Here is a 20,550-nt window from a genome sequence, read left to right on the forward strand (position 1 = left end):
CTCTTTCCGACGCACTGCCTCGGGATCGCTTGTCGCACCTTGGACTCGCAGAGAGTTCGGCATTATAGGCTTGGGGAAGCGTCACCAATCTCAGACTAGGGTGAACAAGACTTGCTCTCCAGGCCAACGCCATTCGAGGCAATACCTGTCCCTTGCTCTGTCCCGGACGGCCCCGCTAGGTTCTTGCTCAGATCGCGCTGACGGTCAAGGCTATCGCCAGGAAGCTGCCTAGCAGATCACTTTGCTTTACGCCTAGCGCAGACGAACGTTCCACCCGGCTTTACCCTAATGCTTGACGTCCGCGACGCTCCTGCGCTCCCCAATGAGCTCCGCGCGGCGATGGTAATGCGTGGCGTGGCTGCCGGTGATGTCTGCTGGCGTAGCTGCCGATGTCCTCTGCGCTGTCTCCTGTCTTGTCGCTGGGCTTCTCCAGGACAACGCCTATTGACTGCTTCAACGGGTCGTTCGCTCGCCCTTCCTGACTAGTAGCTTGGCGTTCTGGCACTCGGGGATTTGAGCGGTTCCTGTTCGGGAACTGCGCCGGTAATCGCAGGGCTCTCCAGGCCAACGCCTCTTGAAACCGCAAATCGATCCACCGCTCGTCCTTCACGCCAGGCCCAGCTTGGTCGGGCAAGGTACGCTGGGTCTTAGACAACTTTCCTCCCCGAGCTAACGGTTCTTCGTCGTAGGCTTCTTTCGCTTGACTCTGACAGACCCGCCGGGCGATTCGCCAGTGCGGTCGTAACAAAGTTGGAAAACAAACGCCTTGACTTGGCCGTGTGATGCCTTCCGGACCTCAGACACTTGTGTCTCAATTCGGAGATTCCTGATGTCCCAATACCGAACGTCTCGACGTGGCGATCTTGCTCCTTGTATGCTTCCCACGGCGCTGCTTCCGACGACTCTCCTTGTTGTGGCTCCCTCGTTGACTGACTGTTCACTTTGGTACTTTAACTGATCTTGATGGTTTGACTCCTCGTGATCGACTGATCCTGCTGCCAGCGCTCTGCGGCCTTATATAGGGCCTCCGAGAACCGTTGTTCCCCTTTTGCGCACGGCCCGCTGAATCTCTCCACTCCGGGTCCAAAGTCCGTGACTCCTGTTTGACCCACTTGTCCTTGCCGCACAGCTTGCAACCGATGTTCTGCCCACTGCCGCCGTCCCGCTAGTTCCCGTGATGCTTGTGGCACGCCTGTGTGCCGCTCCACTGCCGAGATGTGGCACTTTTTCTCCCGGTCCAAAGTTCACGGGAGAGTCCAAAGTCCGGTGGAGTTCCGTTATACCCACATGGCACTCTTGCTCTGTCCGCCAAGTCTCCACTCTCTCCTTATCCGCTCCTTGGTCTCCAAACTCAGTTGATCTCCATCCTTGGTATCCAAACTCTCTTGTTCTCGATCCTTGGTCTCCAAACTCTCTTGTTCTCCATCCTTGGTATCCAAACTCCCTTCTTATCCAACAGCTCCTCGCCGCGGTGTTACTACGCGAACTCGCCGCGTATCTGGTAAGCGGCCGGCCATCTGTTACAGCTGCTGCTGCTTAGATTTGTGGGGAGTTATTCAACTCCTCACATTCCCCCCCTACCTCGGGAAACATTTAAAACTCGTTCCGATTCCCGCGGCCCTCCCTCGTTGGTCCCCCGATGCTCCCGCGACGCTCCTAACTGCATTGAGTTTCTACAGCGCTGGTCATCCTCCTCGTAACAACTTGAAATCTCATGCGCCGATATTTCCCATGTTTCCACTGGGACATCGATACTCATGGGCTATCGATCCCCAGCTCGCTGCTCATTGCTGCGTATTACTCCTGTCTTTTCCATTTTATTTTCTCAGCTCCTTCCAGCCTATGCCCTTCGTTGTCCTTAACCCCAAGTACAACGGCTCCAGCGGCTGTGAATAACGTTTGGCCTTCGTTTGCAGCAGAGCTTTTCTGCCCGTGTTGGGTTGCACTTTTGGTTGAACCGGCATTTACTTCTCTTTCATTCCAGGGCTTGCCCGTGTTTTTTTTTCCCCTGCTAACTGTTTGTGCAATGCGTGTTTCTATCTTTTGTGACCAGCTGCATACGGTGTAGATCTGATTCTCCACCGTCCTCTCCCTTTCCTCGGGTAACAACTGGACGAGCTCGTCCGGCGCATTCTGTATGGAATCTCCGGATGCTAAGGTGTGTGTCTGGACTGCGGGACTTGTGTTGCTTGTCTCCCTTCGCGCATACTCCCTTCTACGTGGCGTAATCGGTTGACTCTGGCTCGCGGCCGACGCTGAAAGCTGTTGCCTTGCGGGTGGATCCCTTATCGTTACTCGTGTCTTTGTGTCGTGCGCGTAAGTGTCCTTTCCGCCTGATGTAATCGCGGATGACTCTAGCAAATGCCCGACGCTTAATCCTGTTGCCATGCGGTCGGGATCACCATCCATCCTTATCCACGTCCTTGTGACCTATCCTTGTAATTGTCCTTTCTGCGTGGCGTGTGAATGACTCTCGCTTAGTGAACGGTTCGTTCTTTCTTTGAATGTGTGTGGCGTATTTTGCAGATCACCGGAGAGACGAAATCTACAACCTGGTAAGGGCCATCGTACCTCGGGGCTAGTTTCGCAGCGAATCCTACAGCCGCTTTGGACAGGTGATGTTCCTTGGCCCATACTATGTCGCTCACCGCTGGTGACCATTGCCTCCTTCTCAGATTATAGTGTCTGGCTTGGTCCTGGGACGCCTTTTCCATATTTCGCCGTACGATCTCGAATACCTCCCTCAGTTTGTAGGCATTTTCCTCAGGGGTCTCAGTAGCTCGTCCCGTGCCTAGGGTTTCCTTATCAAACGCCGGTGTATGGCCGGTGGATTCCGATGTGCTCGTGTTCACTGCTAGCATAATCTCCGGCCGCTTCTCGTCCCAGTTTCTCTGGTACTGCCCTGCGAATTGCGCAATCATGGTCTTGACTGTTCTGTTTGCTCGTTCGGTCGGATTCTCTTGTGGTATGTATGGTGCGGTGAATTGTTGACTGATACCCATATCAGCCAGGAAACTTTTAAAGATACGGCTCGCAAACTGTACTCCGTTGTCCGTTATGACCACCTTCGGGACCCCGTACCTTGCGATTATGCGCTCCCTAAACGCCTTCTTGAGCGACTCTGCTGGCGCACTGCGCAGGGGCACCAGTTCCGTCCATTTGGAAAATCTGTATATCATGACTAGCAGCATTTGGTTCCCGTGCTTAGATCTTGGTAGGGGTCCAACGAAGTCTGCGCATACCGTGGCCCATGGTTCCTCCGGCACTTGGGTCAACATCTTCACGGCCGCCTGCATCTGATTGGGCTTAAACCGCATGCAAGTCTCGCATTTTTTTACGTGGATTCGGGCGTCTCTATGCATGCCTGGCCAGTAGTATCGGGCTGCCAACCGTACAATTGTCCTCCGGCTTAGTACGTGTCCCGCAGACGGTGCGTCATGGTTTTCCCTCAACACTGTTTCCCGTAGCGACTTTGGGACGCACATCTTCCATGACGCGACGTCTTCACTGCCGGCTCGGTGTGGTATGTTGGTGGTAAATCTTGTACAAACCGGCGGTACCACGACGCTACTCCTGGATATTGCCGGAGCCCTTTGATGGTCGATGGCGGTTCCAGTTCAGCGATGGCGGCTACTTGTTCTGGATCTGTTCCTATTCCCTCGGTGGTCACTCGATGTCCGAGGTACAGCAGTTCCTTCTTAAAGAATTTTTCTGGATTCAGCCTCAGGTTCGCTTCACTTAGACGCCGGAACACTTCTCTAAGGTTTCTCTTGTCTTCCTCTAGAGTGCGACCGATAACTATTACGTCATCCTGGTATGAGAATGCGTGAGGTGACATCTCGGGGCCAATTACTTGGCCCAACACTCGTTGAAACGTTGCCGACGCCGAGTGAAGTCCGAACGGCATTTCCCTCCACTGAAATAGACCTTTGCCTGGTACCGTGAACGCCGTGTATTGCCTGCTATTCTCTTCCAATGGGATCTGCCAGTATCCATCCTTCAGGTCCAAGCTGCTGATGTACCGCGCTTCCCTTAGTTGATCTAGGATGTAGTTTATGCGGGGCATTGGGTAGGCATCCTTTACTGAACTTCGCGTTGATCTGTCTGAAGTCGACACACAGTCTCCACATTTGCGTTGATTTCCCCTTGGATTTTTGGGTTCTCGGGGTAGTATCTCTACTTGATTGGCTTGTCATCCTTCATTTTGATCTGGTGCTCTGCCATATTCGATGTTCCCGTCATAGTGCTGAGGTCTGCCAGCTCTGCTTCAAGGAACGCTGTAGTATCGTCCAACTCGTTTACTTGTTGAACGACTGTTACTGATAGCTTCTCCTCGAGCCATCCATTGTGTCGGTTCCTGGCTGGTATTATTATCTCGTGTCCAGTACACCTTATCTCAATTCCAACTTGTTTCAGGAAGTTCCATCCTAACACCAAGGAATCCACTACTCCGGGTAAAACAACAGGCTCATGGTCATTTGTTTGTTGCCAAATTTGCATTAATTCCGTAGCATCTTCTGTCTGCCAACCTAACTTGCCGTCTCGTCCTTGTAATCCTTCCTAGAGCAGCAATATTTGCCTACAGGCCAAAATTTAGATGAGCACATAGTTGCAAAATGAGCACAAGGAACACCGATCTTAAATGATGATACTACCCTAGCATATGGAAAATTAAATCATTCAACCCTCAGATCATCAATCTTAACTTTGTTACGGATAAAGGCCGTAATTTCCAGGGATGAAAGGTCAGGATAAGGTCAGGTCAGGTACACAGGTGACTGTTTTAGGTACCACGCATGTGACAGGTTTTGGTACTTCAGCATTTATGCACAGAGAAAATAAAATACCAAAACTGGTCATCAATCGGGTATTTTTGCATATCAATTTTGATCCCTTATGTTGCCATATCATATTCATATTTCCGAACATATGAAATTTATATTTTCGAACATGTCAATTTGGTATTTTTCATAACAGATTGATATGCGCACATATCAAAGTTGTGACCAAATTGTGGTATTTTGTAATATCCAACTGATATGCTTTCATATCAAACTGATATGCTTTCATTTCAAACTGATATACTTTCATATCAGATTGATATGTTTGTAATATCAATATTAATCAGTTTTGTTTTTACTTTTTTTAATCTTTTAAACAAATAAATATTGAAACCCCATAAGATCGCTGTATATATTTATTTTTTATATATTTCGGATCAATTATAAAAATTATTACAGGACTTTTAGTAAATGACCGATCACTCTGTACTCGGATGCCTCCTGTAACTTTGCATCAGCGCCAGGAAGTCCTTCTTCTGTCCTCGATAGAAGCTTCCCAGCGAAGTGGTGAACGCCAACTTGCCCAGTTCAGCATCTTGGCCAGCCATTTGACTTTGTGTAGTGCAGTATGTGTTGTCAGCCACCGAAGCGCACGTTAAAGTGTCCAAGAAATAAATATTTTAGAATTAGGCAAACATCAAGTACAAATGAAAATGAGATACTTACCATTTGCAAAAATAAAGACACAACATATGTTAATGTTTCACTTTGTACACTTTCACTTTTCGTCGAATGTTAGAGTGACCGCGGCAATTCTGTCAAAAAATATCTTTTGTACCATACTTAATACCATAAATACACAAAAAATACGAAAGCACAGTCATACTTTTTTTTCGAAGACTTTTCGATGTTACGATTGATATGAAAAACATATCAAATTAATATATATTAATATGATGCAAAATCATATCAATTAGAAATGTTGATATGAATTCGTATCATGCTGATATGAATTCGTATTAATTTGATATGTAAAAGGTGATATGTGTAAATTGAGGAGACAATATCAAACGGGTATTGTTCCGTTTTTTTCTCCGTGTGGCTGCTCTGCCAGTTTCAGTCGGTACTCCGGACGTTAAGTCAACATGCTGCGTTGGGATCATTGTTGTATTATTTACAAAAGATTTTTCGGGCGTCTCATGCAGCAAAATTTCTCGTCCTTCGCATTCGGATACCGAATCTTTTTTAGTTACGCAAGTAAAATAGAGAGTTAGAGAGCGGGAGTGAGTGAGTAAGCTGGGGCAGCGTAAGTTTTTGATATTCCAAAAACAAAGTTATATGAGAGAGTGCGAGAGAGTGGGTAACTACCGTTTAGACTTTTACCGCTTCAAACAGCGTTTGGAAGAAAAGGAGAAGTCAACTAGAAAAAACAATAACAACAAACACTGCACAGTGATTAGACGTGCAAAGTAATTTTGTTAATTTAAACACAAAACAATCAATATGCACTCGTGAAGCGAACGGATGTTGCTAGGGACGTAAAAAGTTATATAAATGTCAGAAAATATGAACTAAACCTCGATGGTTTATGGTCAAAAGGACAAAAATTTGTTGCGCAAGACAAAAGCACGACCGTTCACTGAAAGAGCGAATAAGAGGAACATATAATATACATATACCTAAGTTTAAGTATTTGCATTCGTTATTCAGTAAAATATGTGGTCCTTTGTTTGAAAGAGATCTATTTGCCGAGCAGTTCGGCATGCAAATATTTTTTTTGGCCAAGAATCTGTAATTTCATCCCTAGGATAGTTAGATGGATGCAGTTTTTTGCGTTTTTCTTTTAAAAGTTGTAATTTCCAACGAACTTAAAGTAAAATTTATTAGAGTTTTGTATGATATAGCTAATCCAAACCAAAATCGGAAAATATTACGTTATTTTCGGATTTTTATTTTTAAAAAATTAATTAGAAGACGCACCCAATTCATTTTAATACATGATTAAGTATGAGAGAAAACAAATTTAAAAAAAAAATACCACTAAAATTATTATGTCGTTTAAGATTTAGGAACCGTTAAAAATTGCTACTTTCGGAGTCTTCCACTTCAACGATTATTGAAAAAACGACCAAACAAAATTTTATAATTTTTTTCTTGTTATCTCTTAAGATTTGTAAAATCAAATTATTAGAAAAAAATTGTTTGTAAAATATGGGTTTTTAATTTGTTTAATGTAAATCTGACATATTCTGTAGTCATCACAAAATTTTGTATAGTGTATTTTAGTTCTCATCCGAAGGAAGTACAAGAAATGCAGCATACCTTTAGGCATACTTAAGTCCTCCCTTAATCGCTCTGCCGGCATTTCCTCTCTTCACTGTAATTTCCTGTTTAATAGTTTCCGCATGGAAATTATATTGATTTCGAAAGTGACATGAACGGTTAGCGTACCTTTCTGTACCAATCACATGAAATTCCAAATAAAAAATCAACGTGGCGCTCACAACATTTGTCAACAAAAAAACGAAAGAGTGGGATTAGATTCGCTTGCTTTTAAGCTCAGCTTGCAAGCGGTATTGAAACAGAAACTGACAGTCTGTCTATTCTAGTGATCATTATCTTTCTGTCCAATGTTGTGGGCCCCACGTTGATTTTTTATGTGGAATTCCATTTGATTTGTACAGAAAGGTACGCTAACCGGAAAGTATGTAACAGGCAGAAGGAAGCGTTTCCGACCCCATAAAGTATATATATTCTTGATCAGGATCACTAGCCGAGTCGATCTAGCCATGTCCGTCTGTCCGTCTGTCTGTCTGTCCGGATGAACGCTGAGATCTCGGAAACTATAAGAGCTAGACTATTGAGATTTGGCGTGCAGATTCCTGAGCTTCTTACGCAGCGCAAGAGTGCCACGCTCACTCTAACGCCCACAAACCGCCCAAATCTGTGGCTCCTACAGTTTTGATGCTAATATAAAAAAATGAAATGTATTGCTCTTGTCAATACCTATCGATTGATCCAAAAAAAAGTTTGCCACGCCCACTTTGACGCCCACAAACCGCCCACAAACTTCAAAAAATCGTAAATATGAACGGGGATATCTCGGAAACTATCAAAGATAGAGAATTGGGATTTCAGATTTAGATTCCGTAGGTTTAAGCGCAGCGCAAGTTTGTTACGCGAATATGCCACGCCCACTCGAACGCCCACAAGCCGCCCAAGCCTGTGGCGCCCACAATTTTCATGCTAGACGAAAAATTTTAACTGAAATGTATTGGTCTCGTCAATACCTATCAATGAATCCAAAAAAAAATTTGCCACATCCACTCTAACGCCCATAACGCTTAAATCTGTCTACCGCCGGTAGGTGGCGCATTTCAATCTCGCTTTGCTTCTTGCATATCTCAATTTCCCTTTGGTCCCTTTAGCTGAGTAACGGGTATCTGATAGTCGAGGTACTCAACTATAGCGTTCTTTCTTGTTTTTTATTTTAATTATACAATTTTTAATAACATTGTAAGTTCTAATAGAAAATAATCATTACCATTATATTTTTAGTACATTTCAAATTAAATTTTTCCATTTATGTCTTTGGGCTATTATGAAGCAAGGGACTATTGGTTTACTTAGGGGGTTTTGTGTAAGGTTTTGGGATAGCTTTTTTTGTCAAACTATAATTCGATCTAGCCATGTCCGTCTATCCGTCTGTCCGTATGAACGCTGAGATCTTGGAAACAATTAGGGCTACAATACTGGGATTAGGCATGCAGATTCCTGAGATTCCTGCGCAGCGCACGTTTGATTCAGCAGAGTGTCACGCCCACTCCAACGCCCACAAAACGCCCAAAACTGTGGCTCCTACAGTTTTGATGCTAAAATACAAATTTTAACTGAAATGCATTGTTCTCATCAATACCTATCGACTGACCTAAAAAAGGTTTCCACGCCCACTTTAACGCCCACAAACTTCAAACAATCGTAAGTATGAACGTGGATATCTCGGAAACTATCGAGAATCGGAATCTCAGACTTAGATTTCGTAGCTTTGTACGCAGCGCAATTTTGTTACGCGAATATGCCACGCACACTATAACGCCCACAAACCGCCAAAACCTGTGGCGCCCACAATTTTTATGCTAGATACACAATTTTAACTGAAATGTATTGGTCTCGTCAATACCTATCGATTGGTTCAAAAAAATATTTGACACGCTCAGTCTAACGCCCATAACGCTTAAATATGTCTACCGCCGGTAGGTGGCGCATTTAAATCTCGATTCGTTGCTTGCATATCTCCATTTCCCTCTGGTCCCTTAAGCTGAGTAATGGGTATCTGATAGTCGAGGTACTAGACTATAGCGTTCTCCCTTGTTAAATTTTTCCAACCATGGCCTTGCTAAAGTTAATTTATCTTATATTTCTATTCCGCAGCGGTGTGGTTTTCCGACCAAAATCTACTCTAGCTATTCGTTATATGACGTCTAAAATGTTAGCGCTGCCACTGTTGTTGCTGGGACATCTCGGTTGCGCCTGCGCTGATGTAAGGAATGTATGTGGCCTTTTGCCCCTCTTCTGATAGCTGAGCTAAGCCTAAATATAGCCAACCTTCCTTCAAGATTATTCGGGCAAGCCTGGCTTTTGGCGAACTGGACTTTAAAATGCACTACACATGAAAATATACGCCGTTGTCGGTCGGCTGGCAGATTAGGACAGATAGCCATCACAATTAGACTTTTGGTCGGGATCCAAAGTCCGACCTGTCGGCTTCAGAAACCCACCAACTGGTAAGTTCCCAAAATTCCGGCTCAAGAGCAACATTTAGATCCCAAAACCATGGACCAATTCATGTTGCCTACTTTTGGACCGAAACGTATCTTGACCAACATACAAGCTACCTAAAAGTTCCCCCCACCAAAATATGACTTGAAATGAGGTATTATCACAAGGGAGATACACCCTTGTCGAGTATATTCGTCTTACTGCCTTAGGTCTTTTGCGTGGTATTTACCAATAAATTTTCCCGGATGTTCTTCGATTTCATAGTATGCCGTCCCTAGCTATCCCAGTTTTTCCGTCTTGGATCTATATAAGCATTGATAGCTTCTAAAACAGATCGGTTGACCCATTCTGAGCCGTTGGCTTTTGGAGCATAAGTCGCAGTATAAGAATGCGCAATGCCTTGTTGTACTCCGTTATCGGATATGATAGTTTCCGGAACGCCGAAATAGTGGAATATATTCTTTTTATTCCTTAAAAAACGGGAGCTTTGAAGCGTGATCGACAACGATAAACAGCCATATATGCACTTCTGAGCTACGCGGATATGGCCCTCAAAAATCGACGTAAAGTCCTTGAACAAACCTTTCCGACTGTCCAGTATTTCCCAAGGCTGGTCTTAAGGTCTGACTGGGATGCTTAATCGCTTTACACATCTATTCACAAAATCTTTGACATCCACCGCTAAACTCGGCTATTAGAAATATCGTCAACGTTTTTCTAACATTTTTGCTATGCCACAATGTGCTGCCAAGGGCTCTTCATGGGCCTTTCTGAGCAAACTTGGGACCCGTTCTCTAGGCAGCCAAAGTTATCAACAGGAATTATCTGCAACCTTTTCGTCTGCGGCGTGTTCAGCGCGACGATAAACAAACACTCTTTTTCTGTCACCGAATAATTTGATTGACATTTATTCAACTTCTTTGACATAAAGGGGATTGGAACCTCGTTCCCTTCGGTATCTTCCTGCATTAGGACCGCGCCAACCCCTATGTTGCTTGCATCACAATAGATGGAAAAAAGAGCGTCAAAACTCGGACTATGCAACTCAGGGGCGGTGCACATATGCTGTTTTAGGATTTCAAAGGCTTGTTGAGCTTCTTAGTCCAAACAAATTTCTTTCTGTTCCCGGGCGTGTCGGTAATCGGGGAAGCTAAAGTTTGAAAATCCTTTATGAATTTGTTGTACCAACCCGTCATCTCCAGGACACGGCGAACTTGTTTCATGGAACGAAGGCTTAGGAAATCCAAGATTGCAGAAATTTTATCCGGGTCTGTACCTACAGTTTCACGGCCAATTACATGTCCCAGGCATTTTCCTCCTTTATGCACAAATTGCTTTTTTCCCATTGATGGTCAATTTGGCTTCTTGTGGGTGTGACGCCACCTCTTGCAAAACTTCTGTGTCGCTCACATGTGTCTGAGACTATAAGCAAGTCGTCTTAGTATACGAATACCTCGTTTGTTAAAAATGCTGGGATCACCTTATGCATTAGCCTGCACATAGTCTGGGGGAATTATAAAGTCCAAAAGTATAACTACAAATTGGTAAAGAGGTCTCCCAGGTACTGTAAATGCCGTTTTTTTCGAATTGGCATCTAGAGGAATCTGTTAGAACTCATTTTGATGACCCAAACTAGTTATAAACTCATCCTCTGGGGACCTATGAAACTAAGATTCCAATTATTAGTGGCATATACAATGGCAAGGTTATTATTTTGTTCTGGTTTCAGAAGGATATTGCAAAAATCATGCGGAAAACCAGTTGTTTTCACTAATACGCCACCAAGACGCTAGTGGTGCTAAGAGCTCGCTGGCGCTATAAGCTAGAAGGCGCTATAGAAGAAGAAGATAGGTGGCGCTAGGTGGCGCTATCTGCTAGGCGTGTTAGTGAAATAAGCAGAGTTCCTGTAAACAAACCTCCTCTTGCACTCCCTTAAGTTAGGGAACGGGTATCTAATGGTCGAAGCCATCGACTTTAGCGCTTCCTCTTCTTTTTCATATCAGACTGATATTATTTTAATATCAATATTAACCAGTTTTGATTTTACATTTTTTCTTCTTTTTAAAAATGAATATTATAATATAATATATATATTCCTTATATTTCGGGTCAATTACAAACATATACTTAGAAATGCATGGCCAATCACTCTGAACTCGGACCACTTATGTAGGCTTACAACAGCGCCAGGAAGTCCTTCTCGTGTCCTCGATAGATGTCTCCCATCGAAATGGTGGACGCTAAATCGCCCAGCTCGGCATCCTGGCCAGCCATTTGACTTTGTGGTAGTGCAGTGTGTGTAGTCCAGCCACCGAAAAGCACGTCGCGGTGTCAAAGAAGTAAATAAATTGGAATTAGGCAAACCTTAACTAAAAACCATTTAATTTGAGATACTAAGCATTTTCAAAGTCAAATAAACACCGCAAAATGTTCCACTTTTATATAAACACTGTTCGTTGAATGTCAGAGTGACCGCGGCGATTCGGTCAAAAACAGGGAAGAAAGCTTTAGTCGAGTACCTCGACCATCAGATACCTGTTACTCAGCTAAAGGGACCAAAGGGAAATGGAGATATGCAAGCAGCAAAGCGAGATTGAAATGCGCCACCTACCCGCGATCTCAATATATGGTTACGGTAGACAGATTTATGCGTTATGGGCGTTAGAGTGGGCGTGGCAAACTTTTTTTGGGTCAATTGATAGCTATTGACGAGACTAATACATTTCAGTTAAAATTTCGTATATAGCATGAAAAATGTGGGCGCCACAGGCTTGGGCGGTTTGTGGTCGTTAGAGTGGTCGTAACAAACATTTTTTTGAATCAATCGATAAGTATTGACGAGACTAATACATTTCAGTAACATTTTTTATCTAGCATGAAAATTTCGGGCTCCACAGGTTTGGGCGGCTTGAGGGCGTTCGAGTGGGCGTGGCATGTTCACGTAACAAGCTTTCGCACAAGGCTACGGAATCTAAATCTGATATCCGCGTTCCTATTTACGGTTCTTGGGCGGTTTGTGGGCGTGGCAAAATTTTTTTTTGGGTCAATCGATAGGTATTGACGAGACAAACAAAATTTTGTATCTAGAATGAAAATTATGGATATGGAGATATCCGCGTTCATATTTACGATTTCTTGAAGTTTGTGGACGGCTTGTGGGCATTAAAGTGGGCATGCTAAGCTTTTTTTTTCGTCAATCGATAGATGAAAACAATACATTTCAGTTAAAATTTTTATTCTAGCATCAAAACTGTAGGAGCCACAGTTTTGGGCGTCTTGTGGGCGTTCGAGTGGGCGTGGCACCGTGCTGAAACAAAGTTACGCTGCGCCAGAAGCTCAGGAATCTGCATGCCCAATCCCAATAGCCTAGCTTTTATAGTTTGCGAGATCTCTAACCGGACGGACAGACAGACGGACATGGCTAGATCGACTCGGCTAGTGATCCTGATCAAGAATATATATACTTTATGGGGTCGGAAACGCTTCTTTTTGCCTGTTACATACTTTCCGACGAATCTAGTATACCCTTTTACTCTACGAGTAACGGGTATAATTATATCCTTGGTGTTTTTTAACATATAACCACCTACGCTTGGAAATAACATTTTTTAATTAGTTCTGAATTTATAATTCAATTTTATCAAAATCGGACGCCTATATCATATAGCTGTCAAAGGAACGATTGGAAATGGGTCGGAAAGTATGTAACAGGCAGAAGGAAGCGTTTCCGACCCCATAAAGTACATATATTCTTGATCAGGATGACGACTTATATACTACCTGCAAGAGAAAAAAGATTTGGGAAAGATTCAGCCCGATACCTTTAAAACTGAGAGACTAGTTTGCGTAGAAACGGACGGACAGACGGACATGGCTATATCGACTCGTCTAGTGATGCTGATCAAGAATGGGGTCGGAAACGTCTCCATCACTGCGTTGCAAACTTCTGACTGAAATCATAAATAAATCTGCAAAAGTATAAAAAGTTTTATGTGAAAATTTAGAAGACAATATCAAATTGGTATTGTTCCCTTTTTTTTCCATGCATGTTTTCCTCTTACTCTTCGCTCTCTGACTTTGATTTAACTGACACTGTACCTAAGAAATTGGTCTCCTGGGTTGTCCGTGGCGCTGTCTGATTCCTTGTGCTTTCCCTACGCTTTGCATAAACATTTCTTCTTAATTATTGGACTGTTCTGGCCCGCTCATACAAAGATTCTTGTTGGACCTCTGTTAACAGGTTGGCTCGTAGAGTTTCTACCATTGCTTGCTCCAACATTAGCTGCGACAATCTATCAGCAAGGGATGCAATTACTCGTTGCTTTCCTTGATCTAACTCCGCTCGAATATCTCTGTAAGTTCGATCATCTTTGAATTAGCCCATTAGTGCTTCGCACAACTCGTACCAACGCACCACATAACCACTTTAGTGGAACCGCCAGTACCAATTGCTTGCAATTCCATACTACCATTTTGAGCTACTAAGTCCAGATTTACCTCCAATTTTTGTCTCGCTAGAGCTTGGACTCTGCATATAAAATCTTCGACAGCCATTGAGTCCTTTCCTCGGAAGCGTAGCTTCCAACCAACCATGATTTGAGCGGTCTTATCTGGCCTTATGGGGCTGCTTGCTGACGCAAGCAGTTAATTGTTGCTGCGATTTCGACCTATATTTGGTGGGGCTGTTTCGGTATTAACTTGGCTAAGCATAGGGTCTAACACTATCTGATATTGAGAAAAATTTTCGGCTTGGGCTTGGAAACCCACACAGAGAGAATTCTGACGTTCTCATCTGAGTTGAAAATGTTCTTAAAATGAAAACGACAATTTTTAGCTCAAAATGTTCTCTTTGTGATTGAATCAAGTTGAGTTTGACTTAAAATTTGGTTAAATCAAAATTGTTCTCAAAACAAGAACGAAATGCTATAAATTTTTCACGTGATTCTTAAATCAAATTCAATTTGTTCTCAGAAACCCAATAATCTCAAAATGTTCTTAAAGCAAGAACGGAAAGGACTTAAAATAGAAGAAAAAGTGAGTTGCATTTCGACTTGAAATGGTGTTGCGGATTTTTTATAAAAAAATTCATTCAGTCGAGGAGTTTGTTCTTGATTATTACTCGTAGACATTATGATTAACAACGACTTATTCAAAAGTTTGGATTAGGTAGCGTCTTCATAGCCACCTAGCTAGAATTTTTCCAGGTTGCTAATAGTATGCAAGGGGTTTGATATTTTAATCAACTTCAATACATTAACACCTGATGTTACTGAGGGTTTTGAATCATTTTTTTTTAAGGATTTGTTTTGGCGGATCAATCTGGCGCCATCACAGAATCGGGCCTCACACGCTGGGCGCCAATCAAGTTTATTGATAATATAGGTATATATTAGGATACTGTAGTGAGCTACGTACTTTGCATTAGATATGCTGGGAGTGTAGCCTACGTTAAGCATGCTCTGGTTCCGGCATTAAATTTTGGTTGATGGCGACTGGGATATAATTATTAACGCTGCAAGTTGCTCTAGATCCTACCAACTAAACATATTTAATTGCGTGCTTTAAAACAAAGCTGGAACTCTACAGGACTAAGAACCGGGCTATAGTGCTATAAAACGACGGACAAGGACAAGGATGTAGCGCTTCCATATCAGCAGCTATTTTTAGATAAAAATCAGATATTTTAAAAATTGAATTTTTCAATTCTTATCTTTGGGCTATCTTTGAGCAAGCGAGTATTGCTTTATTTAGGCGATTTTTTATAAGGTCTTGGGATAGCTTTATTCGTGTTTTTTTTTGTCGGCATTTATCAAACATTTATTTTAAAAGATTTTTTTCCTTTAATTTTTTCTTGTTTATTTGTTGTGTACTGGGGCTTGAACAAATTCTTTGATCGCTTTAGTTGACCTGGCATTACTTCAAGGGGTAGTTGAATTTCATTAAATTAGCAATATTGGCAACAATACTCTTACACTGGCAGGGCCTGTGAAATAGTAAAACAACCTGCATGAGGCAAGAGAGAGAGCTCTTTGTTTCCCTCCCTATCGGTCCCTCTCACGCGATATAAAGCCTCAATCTCATTTGTTCTCCCTCTTTGCCTAGCTTACGCCGAAAATTGGCGGCTACGAATAAGGGTAAGGGGAAGTACTAAAAGGGGAAAAGAATGGAAATTGAGGGAAGGGAACTGCTCTATTTCATTTGGATGTTACAGGCGAATTACCTACTCTCTTAGTTCAATGCTATCTAAAATATTCAAGCCCCTTAGATCTACTTAAACTAAGCTGCTGCTGTCTTTGCTACTTGCGGCGTTCGTTTGCATTTAAATATGTAGATGGTTTACATTTTTTCAACCTTGGCATTGCTAAAGGTAATTTTTAAAAATGGTCAACGGCAATAGCCAAAATTGTTCTGGTTTATGAGAACTTTTAAATGCACTTCACATGAAAATATTCGTCTTTGTTGGTCGATTACGTAAGATCCCACCACAATTTGACTTCGGGTCGGGACCCAAAGTCTGAACTCTCGGCTTCAAAAACCAACCAACTGGTGAGATCCCAAAATTCTGGCTCAAGAGCAATATTTCTATCCCAAAACCAATCGGCCAAATCAAGTTGCCTACTCTTGGGCCGAAATATATCTTGACCAACAGTCAAGTTGGCTTACACCCTATAAAGTATTCATATTCTTGATCAGGATCACATGCCAAGTCGATCTAGCCATGTCCGTTTGTCTGTCCGTCCGTATGAACGCTGGGATCTCGGAAACTATTAAAGTTAGAAAGTTGGGATTTGGCATTTAGATTTTTAAGCTTCATGCGCAGCGCACTCTAACGCCCGCAAACGCTTATAACGCTAAAGCCCGTTTAGCACACACATTTTTTTAATATTCTCGAAAAAATGTTAATGAGACTTAGTTTTGATTATCAATGTCAAACAACATGCCAAAAATTGTTCGAGACATTCATTGAAACATTATAAGCAAGGGGTATCTGATTTTGTTCATATTATCAATCTATAAATTAAAAAAGCTATAGCCAATAATAGTCAATAAACCACACTAGCACGCCACCTAGCGTATATTCCCAGATCCTAGATGTAGTGATATTTTTTTTCCTTGTCCTTAAACTTTTTTACCCGTTACTCGTAAAGTAAAAGGATATACTAGATTCGTCGAAAATTATGTAACAGGCAGAAGGAAGCGTTTCCGAACCCATAAAGTATATATATTCTTGATCAGGATCACTAGCCGAGTCGATCTAGCCATGTCCGTCTGTCCGTCTCTCCGTCCGTCCGTATGAACACTGAGATCTCAGAAACTATAAGTTTCGGTCGGCATATGTATTTTGACAAATCAAAAGTTAAATATACTCATAATTTGAATTTACTTCTTGTAAACTTTTGGCAATAATGAAAAGGTAACTTAAATGCCGTTTAAATGATACAATACATTTCTTAACCCATTCAGTATTTATTGAAAAGGACGAATTTGTGTAAATCTACTTAAAATTTTTTTTTTAACTTTTTCCCTCGACTTGAAAACTTAAATTTTTTCATGCAAAAAGTTTCTTCAAAGAAAAATAATAGTAACTTCAAAAATAATTTTTTTGCCACGCTCACTATAACGCCCATAACCCTTCAATATATTACCGCCCACATAACCGTTTATTGAGATATCTGGTAGGTGTCGCATTTCAATCTCGCTTTGCTCCGTGCATATCTCCATTTCTCTTTGGTCCCTTTAGCTGAATAACGGGTATCTTGTAGTCAAGGAACTCGACTTTAGCGATCTTCCTTGTTTTATCATACAAACAATGCGTAATAGAATTCAAGACTAAATAATAAATTTCTGTTAATACAGAAAAAGAAAACCTTAAATATAATTTTTACATCGGTACACTACATTTGTTATGCAGGATAATATAATTAAATCGCCTGATATGTCCAAAAAAGTTTAAAACCTGATATACTTTTTATTAAAATAAATCAGTTTTTTTTCAGTTCTTCAATGAATATCACCATCATTGCGACAGAAGTTAAAATATGGTTTATGTTCAAGATTAGAAAATCTTATCATAGCCTGTTGGGCGAAATGAGCTGTCATTTTATCGAGCTAAAAATACTTATCAGAGAGTCCAAGTCCTGTCAGAGCTAGTTTTGAATAGCTTCGATGAGCACTTTTTGAGTCCAAAATGTTAATTGACCGTTACATTTTCCGTGTTGCACGGTATATGGTAGGTATATACAGTTTGTTTTCTACCATAGACAGGCCACAAATCACTATCTTACCGTTTTATTTCCAAGATTCTTTATGCGACAATTAAGATGTCCAGTTTTTCCAACTAATGATGTAACATTTTTGCTAGCAGAAGTTTCAAAGTAAGGACCTCTGTTCAGGACCGTATGTATAATATTTTCTTCACTTAATAAATATAAATCTGCCATAGTCACTTTCTCTTTGGCGTTTTTTGGGCAAGTTTCCCTTAAAATTACTAAAGAAATTATTACATTTTTTTGTCTACTCATTTTAAAAATACTTACAAATGCAAAAGAAAAACCGCAAGACCGAAATAAATCTCATTTTAATGATTTTATTTGTCAAACATCCTATTATAATGTGTAATATTTGCAGTTTGCGGAATGTTGCGTTACTTCAGTTCTAATATACATGCGCAAAACGCATGCGCAATAGCACCAGTTTCCAAAATTAAACAGTAAAAGTAGTCCACGTACGAGAGTTTGGTTTTAAGGTCAAGCACCCTGATAAGGAATAAAGACACTTAAGATTGTATTCGAATAAAACATCTTGTAAGTGAATTTTTTTCTTATACACCTTTATAATGTTTCTTTGTGCTTTCCGTAAAATCAGACACAAAAAGACTTCAAAATATTTGGTACTGAAGTTTTTTAATTTTATTATTTTCGGCGGTAATCTTTTCAAAAAAACCTTTGAGATTTATTTTTTCATGCACAACAAGCATGCAAAATTTGTCTTGTCTTATAAATACCAGCATTATTTTTTGGTCGCAACAATTAAGACTCTTAAATATTACTTTTGTTGTATTTTTTTGTTTACAGCACAATAGCTAAGAAGTCAAGCAAAAATCATAATATTTATTTTCATGCTCGACCACATTTTTACTGCAGCTCTAATGAATGAGCAAAATTATACTTTTTTAATTCAATTTTGCTTACTAACCACTTGGTACACTTACCAAAGACAAAAATACCAAATGTGCCTATCGGTTTTTACATTTATGCTTATTATATAGTTGACAAATGTCTGTCTTGCTCGCACTTTCGGAAAATTTTATAGTTTGAGAAAAAATCGGTCTAATGAATGAGCAGAACAGTGCGTGAAATAAACGCATTAGTATAATACATTCTCGTCACAAAAGTTGATATCAGAACTTTTGGTATGTTGAAGGTGCGATCGTCACTTGTTTTTACCTCGTTAAGAGGTGTTCTTGCTTGATATCAGATGTTTTTTAAAGAAATAACTAATTTCCTAGTGTTAGTTTTCATGTAAGCATACCTCAACAATATGACCAGAAGTCATGTCGATAAACACGAAACTAAACCCCAGTGTAAACGCAACCTTATAAAACAATTTTGCCCATGTATGGCTTATATCGATAATTTCACTTAATCAATTAATAAAAAATTTAATTAATCATTAAGCATTAAAAGAATTCTAAGTTTTGGTTGACAAAATTGGCTGCAAATTAGAGGTGCATAAACCCATAAATAGGAAGACAGAAATTTTAAATTATTTCAAGAATTGTACCAATATTAGAAGACTAATCACGTTTTGAAGATTCGATTGGCCAGCTAATGAAAATACTTATTTTTTTGATTTTTAACGCCCTAGAAACTTTATTAAATTGTGTTTTAGCCTTTTTTTAGCCATCACTGTGGACGGCAGTACACGTAGTGGCGAAGCGCGCAAGAGAGCGTGCGAATACAACTACTATATATAGCCGCAGAATTGAAAATCTGTCATTATGGTCCGAGTGATACACCAATCGTAAGGTATTGCAAAAACTAAGAAGATTGCATACCAAGACTTTCGAAAGATAGATTTGTATGCATCCCATCTTAGTTTTAGGGTTTTGGAAACCCTATGGGTGTATTAAGTAGCTTGAAATAGAAAACGTTTGTTCTACGACTTTTGGAAAAACACGCTAGTTCAGCGGAAAAAAAAGGAAAGATTTAAAATGCTTATAGTATCTAAACAACTAATGCAATATATCTCTGAAAAGATAATTTAATTTCCTAAATACCCTTTATATGGTAAAATTGTCTGAATATAATAGATTTAAAGTTATGACAAAAATTTATTTTTTAAAACCACTTTTTGACTATTTTCTCAAAATTGAGTCGAACGAATTCTTTTTAAATTTTAAATCATATAGCCTTGAGATTCCTCAACTTGTGATTTATAACACTTTTTGCCCTAAAAATTACCGTTTGGAAGATATTAAGCGATAAAAAGTGCAACTCGTTTCAGCTCCGTATACGAAATATTTCATACTTATTGGAATAAACAAGAAAAAACCAATTTGATGAAAAATATTCGTGTTAGATTTTTTCAAACGGAAAATCTGTTATGGTTTTAGGGTCCTTTACTTGAATGAAGCTAATCGAAATATGAAACTTGATCTATTTGTTCTACCACTTTGGAAAAAACCGCTAGTTCGGCGGGAAATGTAAGAAACGACAGATTTCTCTTGGAATCTGAAACTATACAGCCCTTGAGATTCCAAACTTGTGCTATTAAAATAGGTAATTGAAGCTATAAAACTTGTTATTAAAAAGTTTAAATTCTGATATCAAACAAAAACACCTCTTAACGAGGTAAAAAGTAGTGGTGATCGCGCCTTTAACAAAAATTTCTGATATCTATAATTGTGACGAAAAATGATATTACATTCCATAAAATAAAAAAAACTATATTTAATTTATGTATTCGGCACGCTACAACAGAAAATTGA

General features: G+C 40.7%; 1 protein-coding gene across 8 annotated transcripts in view; it reads right to left on the reverse strand.

The window, feature by feature from the left end:
• Positions 1–18,248, reverse strand: part of LOC119561890 — a 129,985-nt gene extending 111,737 nt beyond the window's left edge. For 3 of the 8 annotated variants that reach the window (XR_005221500.1, XR_005221499.1, XR_005221496.1), the window contains exons 1-2: positions 18,098–18,247; positions 17,846–18,048 (exon numbers count right to left, since the gene is read on the reverse strand). Coding sequence is in view for 1 of the 8 variants with exons in the window: in XM_037875360.1 (XP_037731288.1) it covers positions 18,098–18,137 (40 nt within the window). In the remaining 7 variants the exon portion in view is untranslated. Of the gene's footprint in view, positions 1–11,653; positions 11,839–17,845; positions 18,049–18,097 lie in introns of those variants that run through there. The other 5 variants (XR_005221498.1, XR_005221497.1, XR_005221495.1 and 2 more) reach the window with 5 other exon arrangements.
• Positions 18,249–20,550: the final 2,302 nt, after the last annotated feature.

Source organism: Drosophila subpulchrella, unplaced genomic scaffold (genome assembly GCF_014743375.2).
Source record: "Drosophila subpulchrella strain 33 F10 #4 breed RU33 unplaced genomic scaffold, RU_Dsub_v1.1 Primary Assembly Seq384, whole genome shotgun sequence".
In the NCBI taxonomy this organism is placed as follows: Eukaryota; Metazoa; Arthropoda; class Insecta; order Diptera; family Drosophilidae; genus Drosophila; species Drosophila subpulchrella.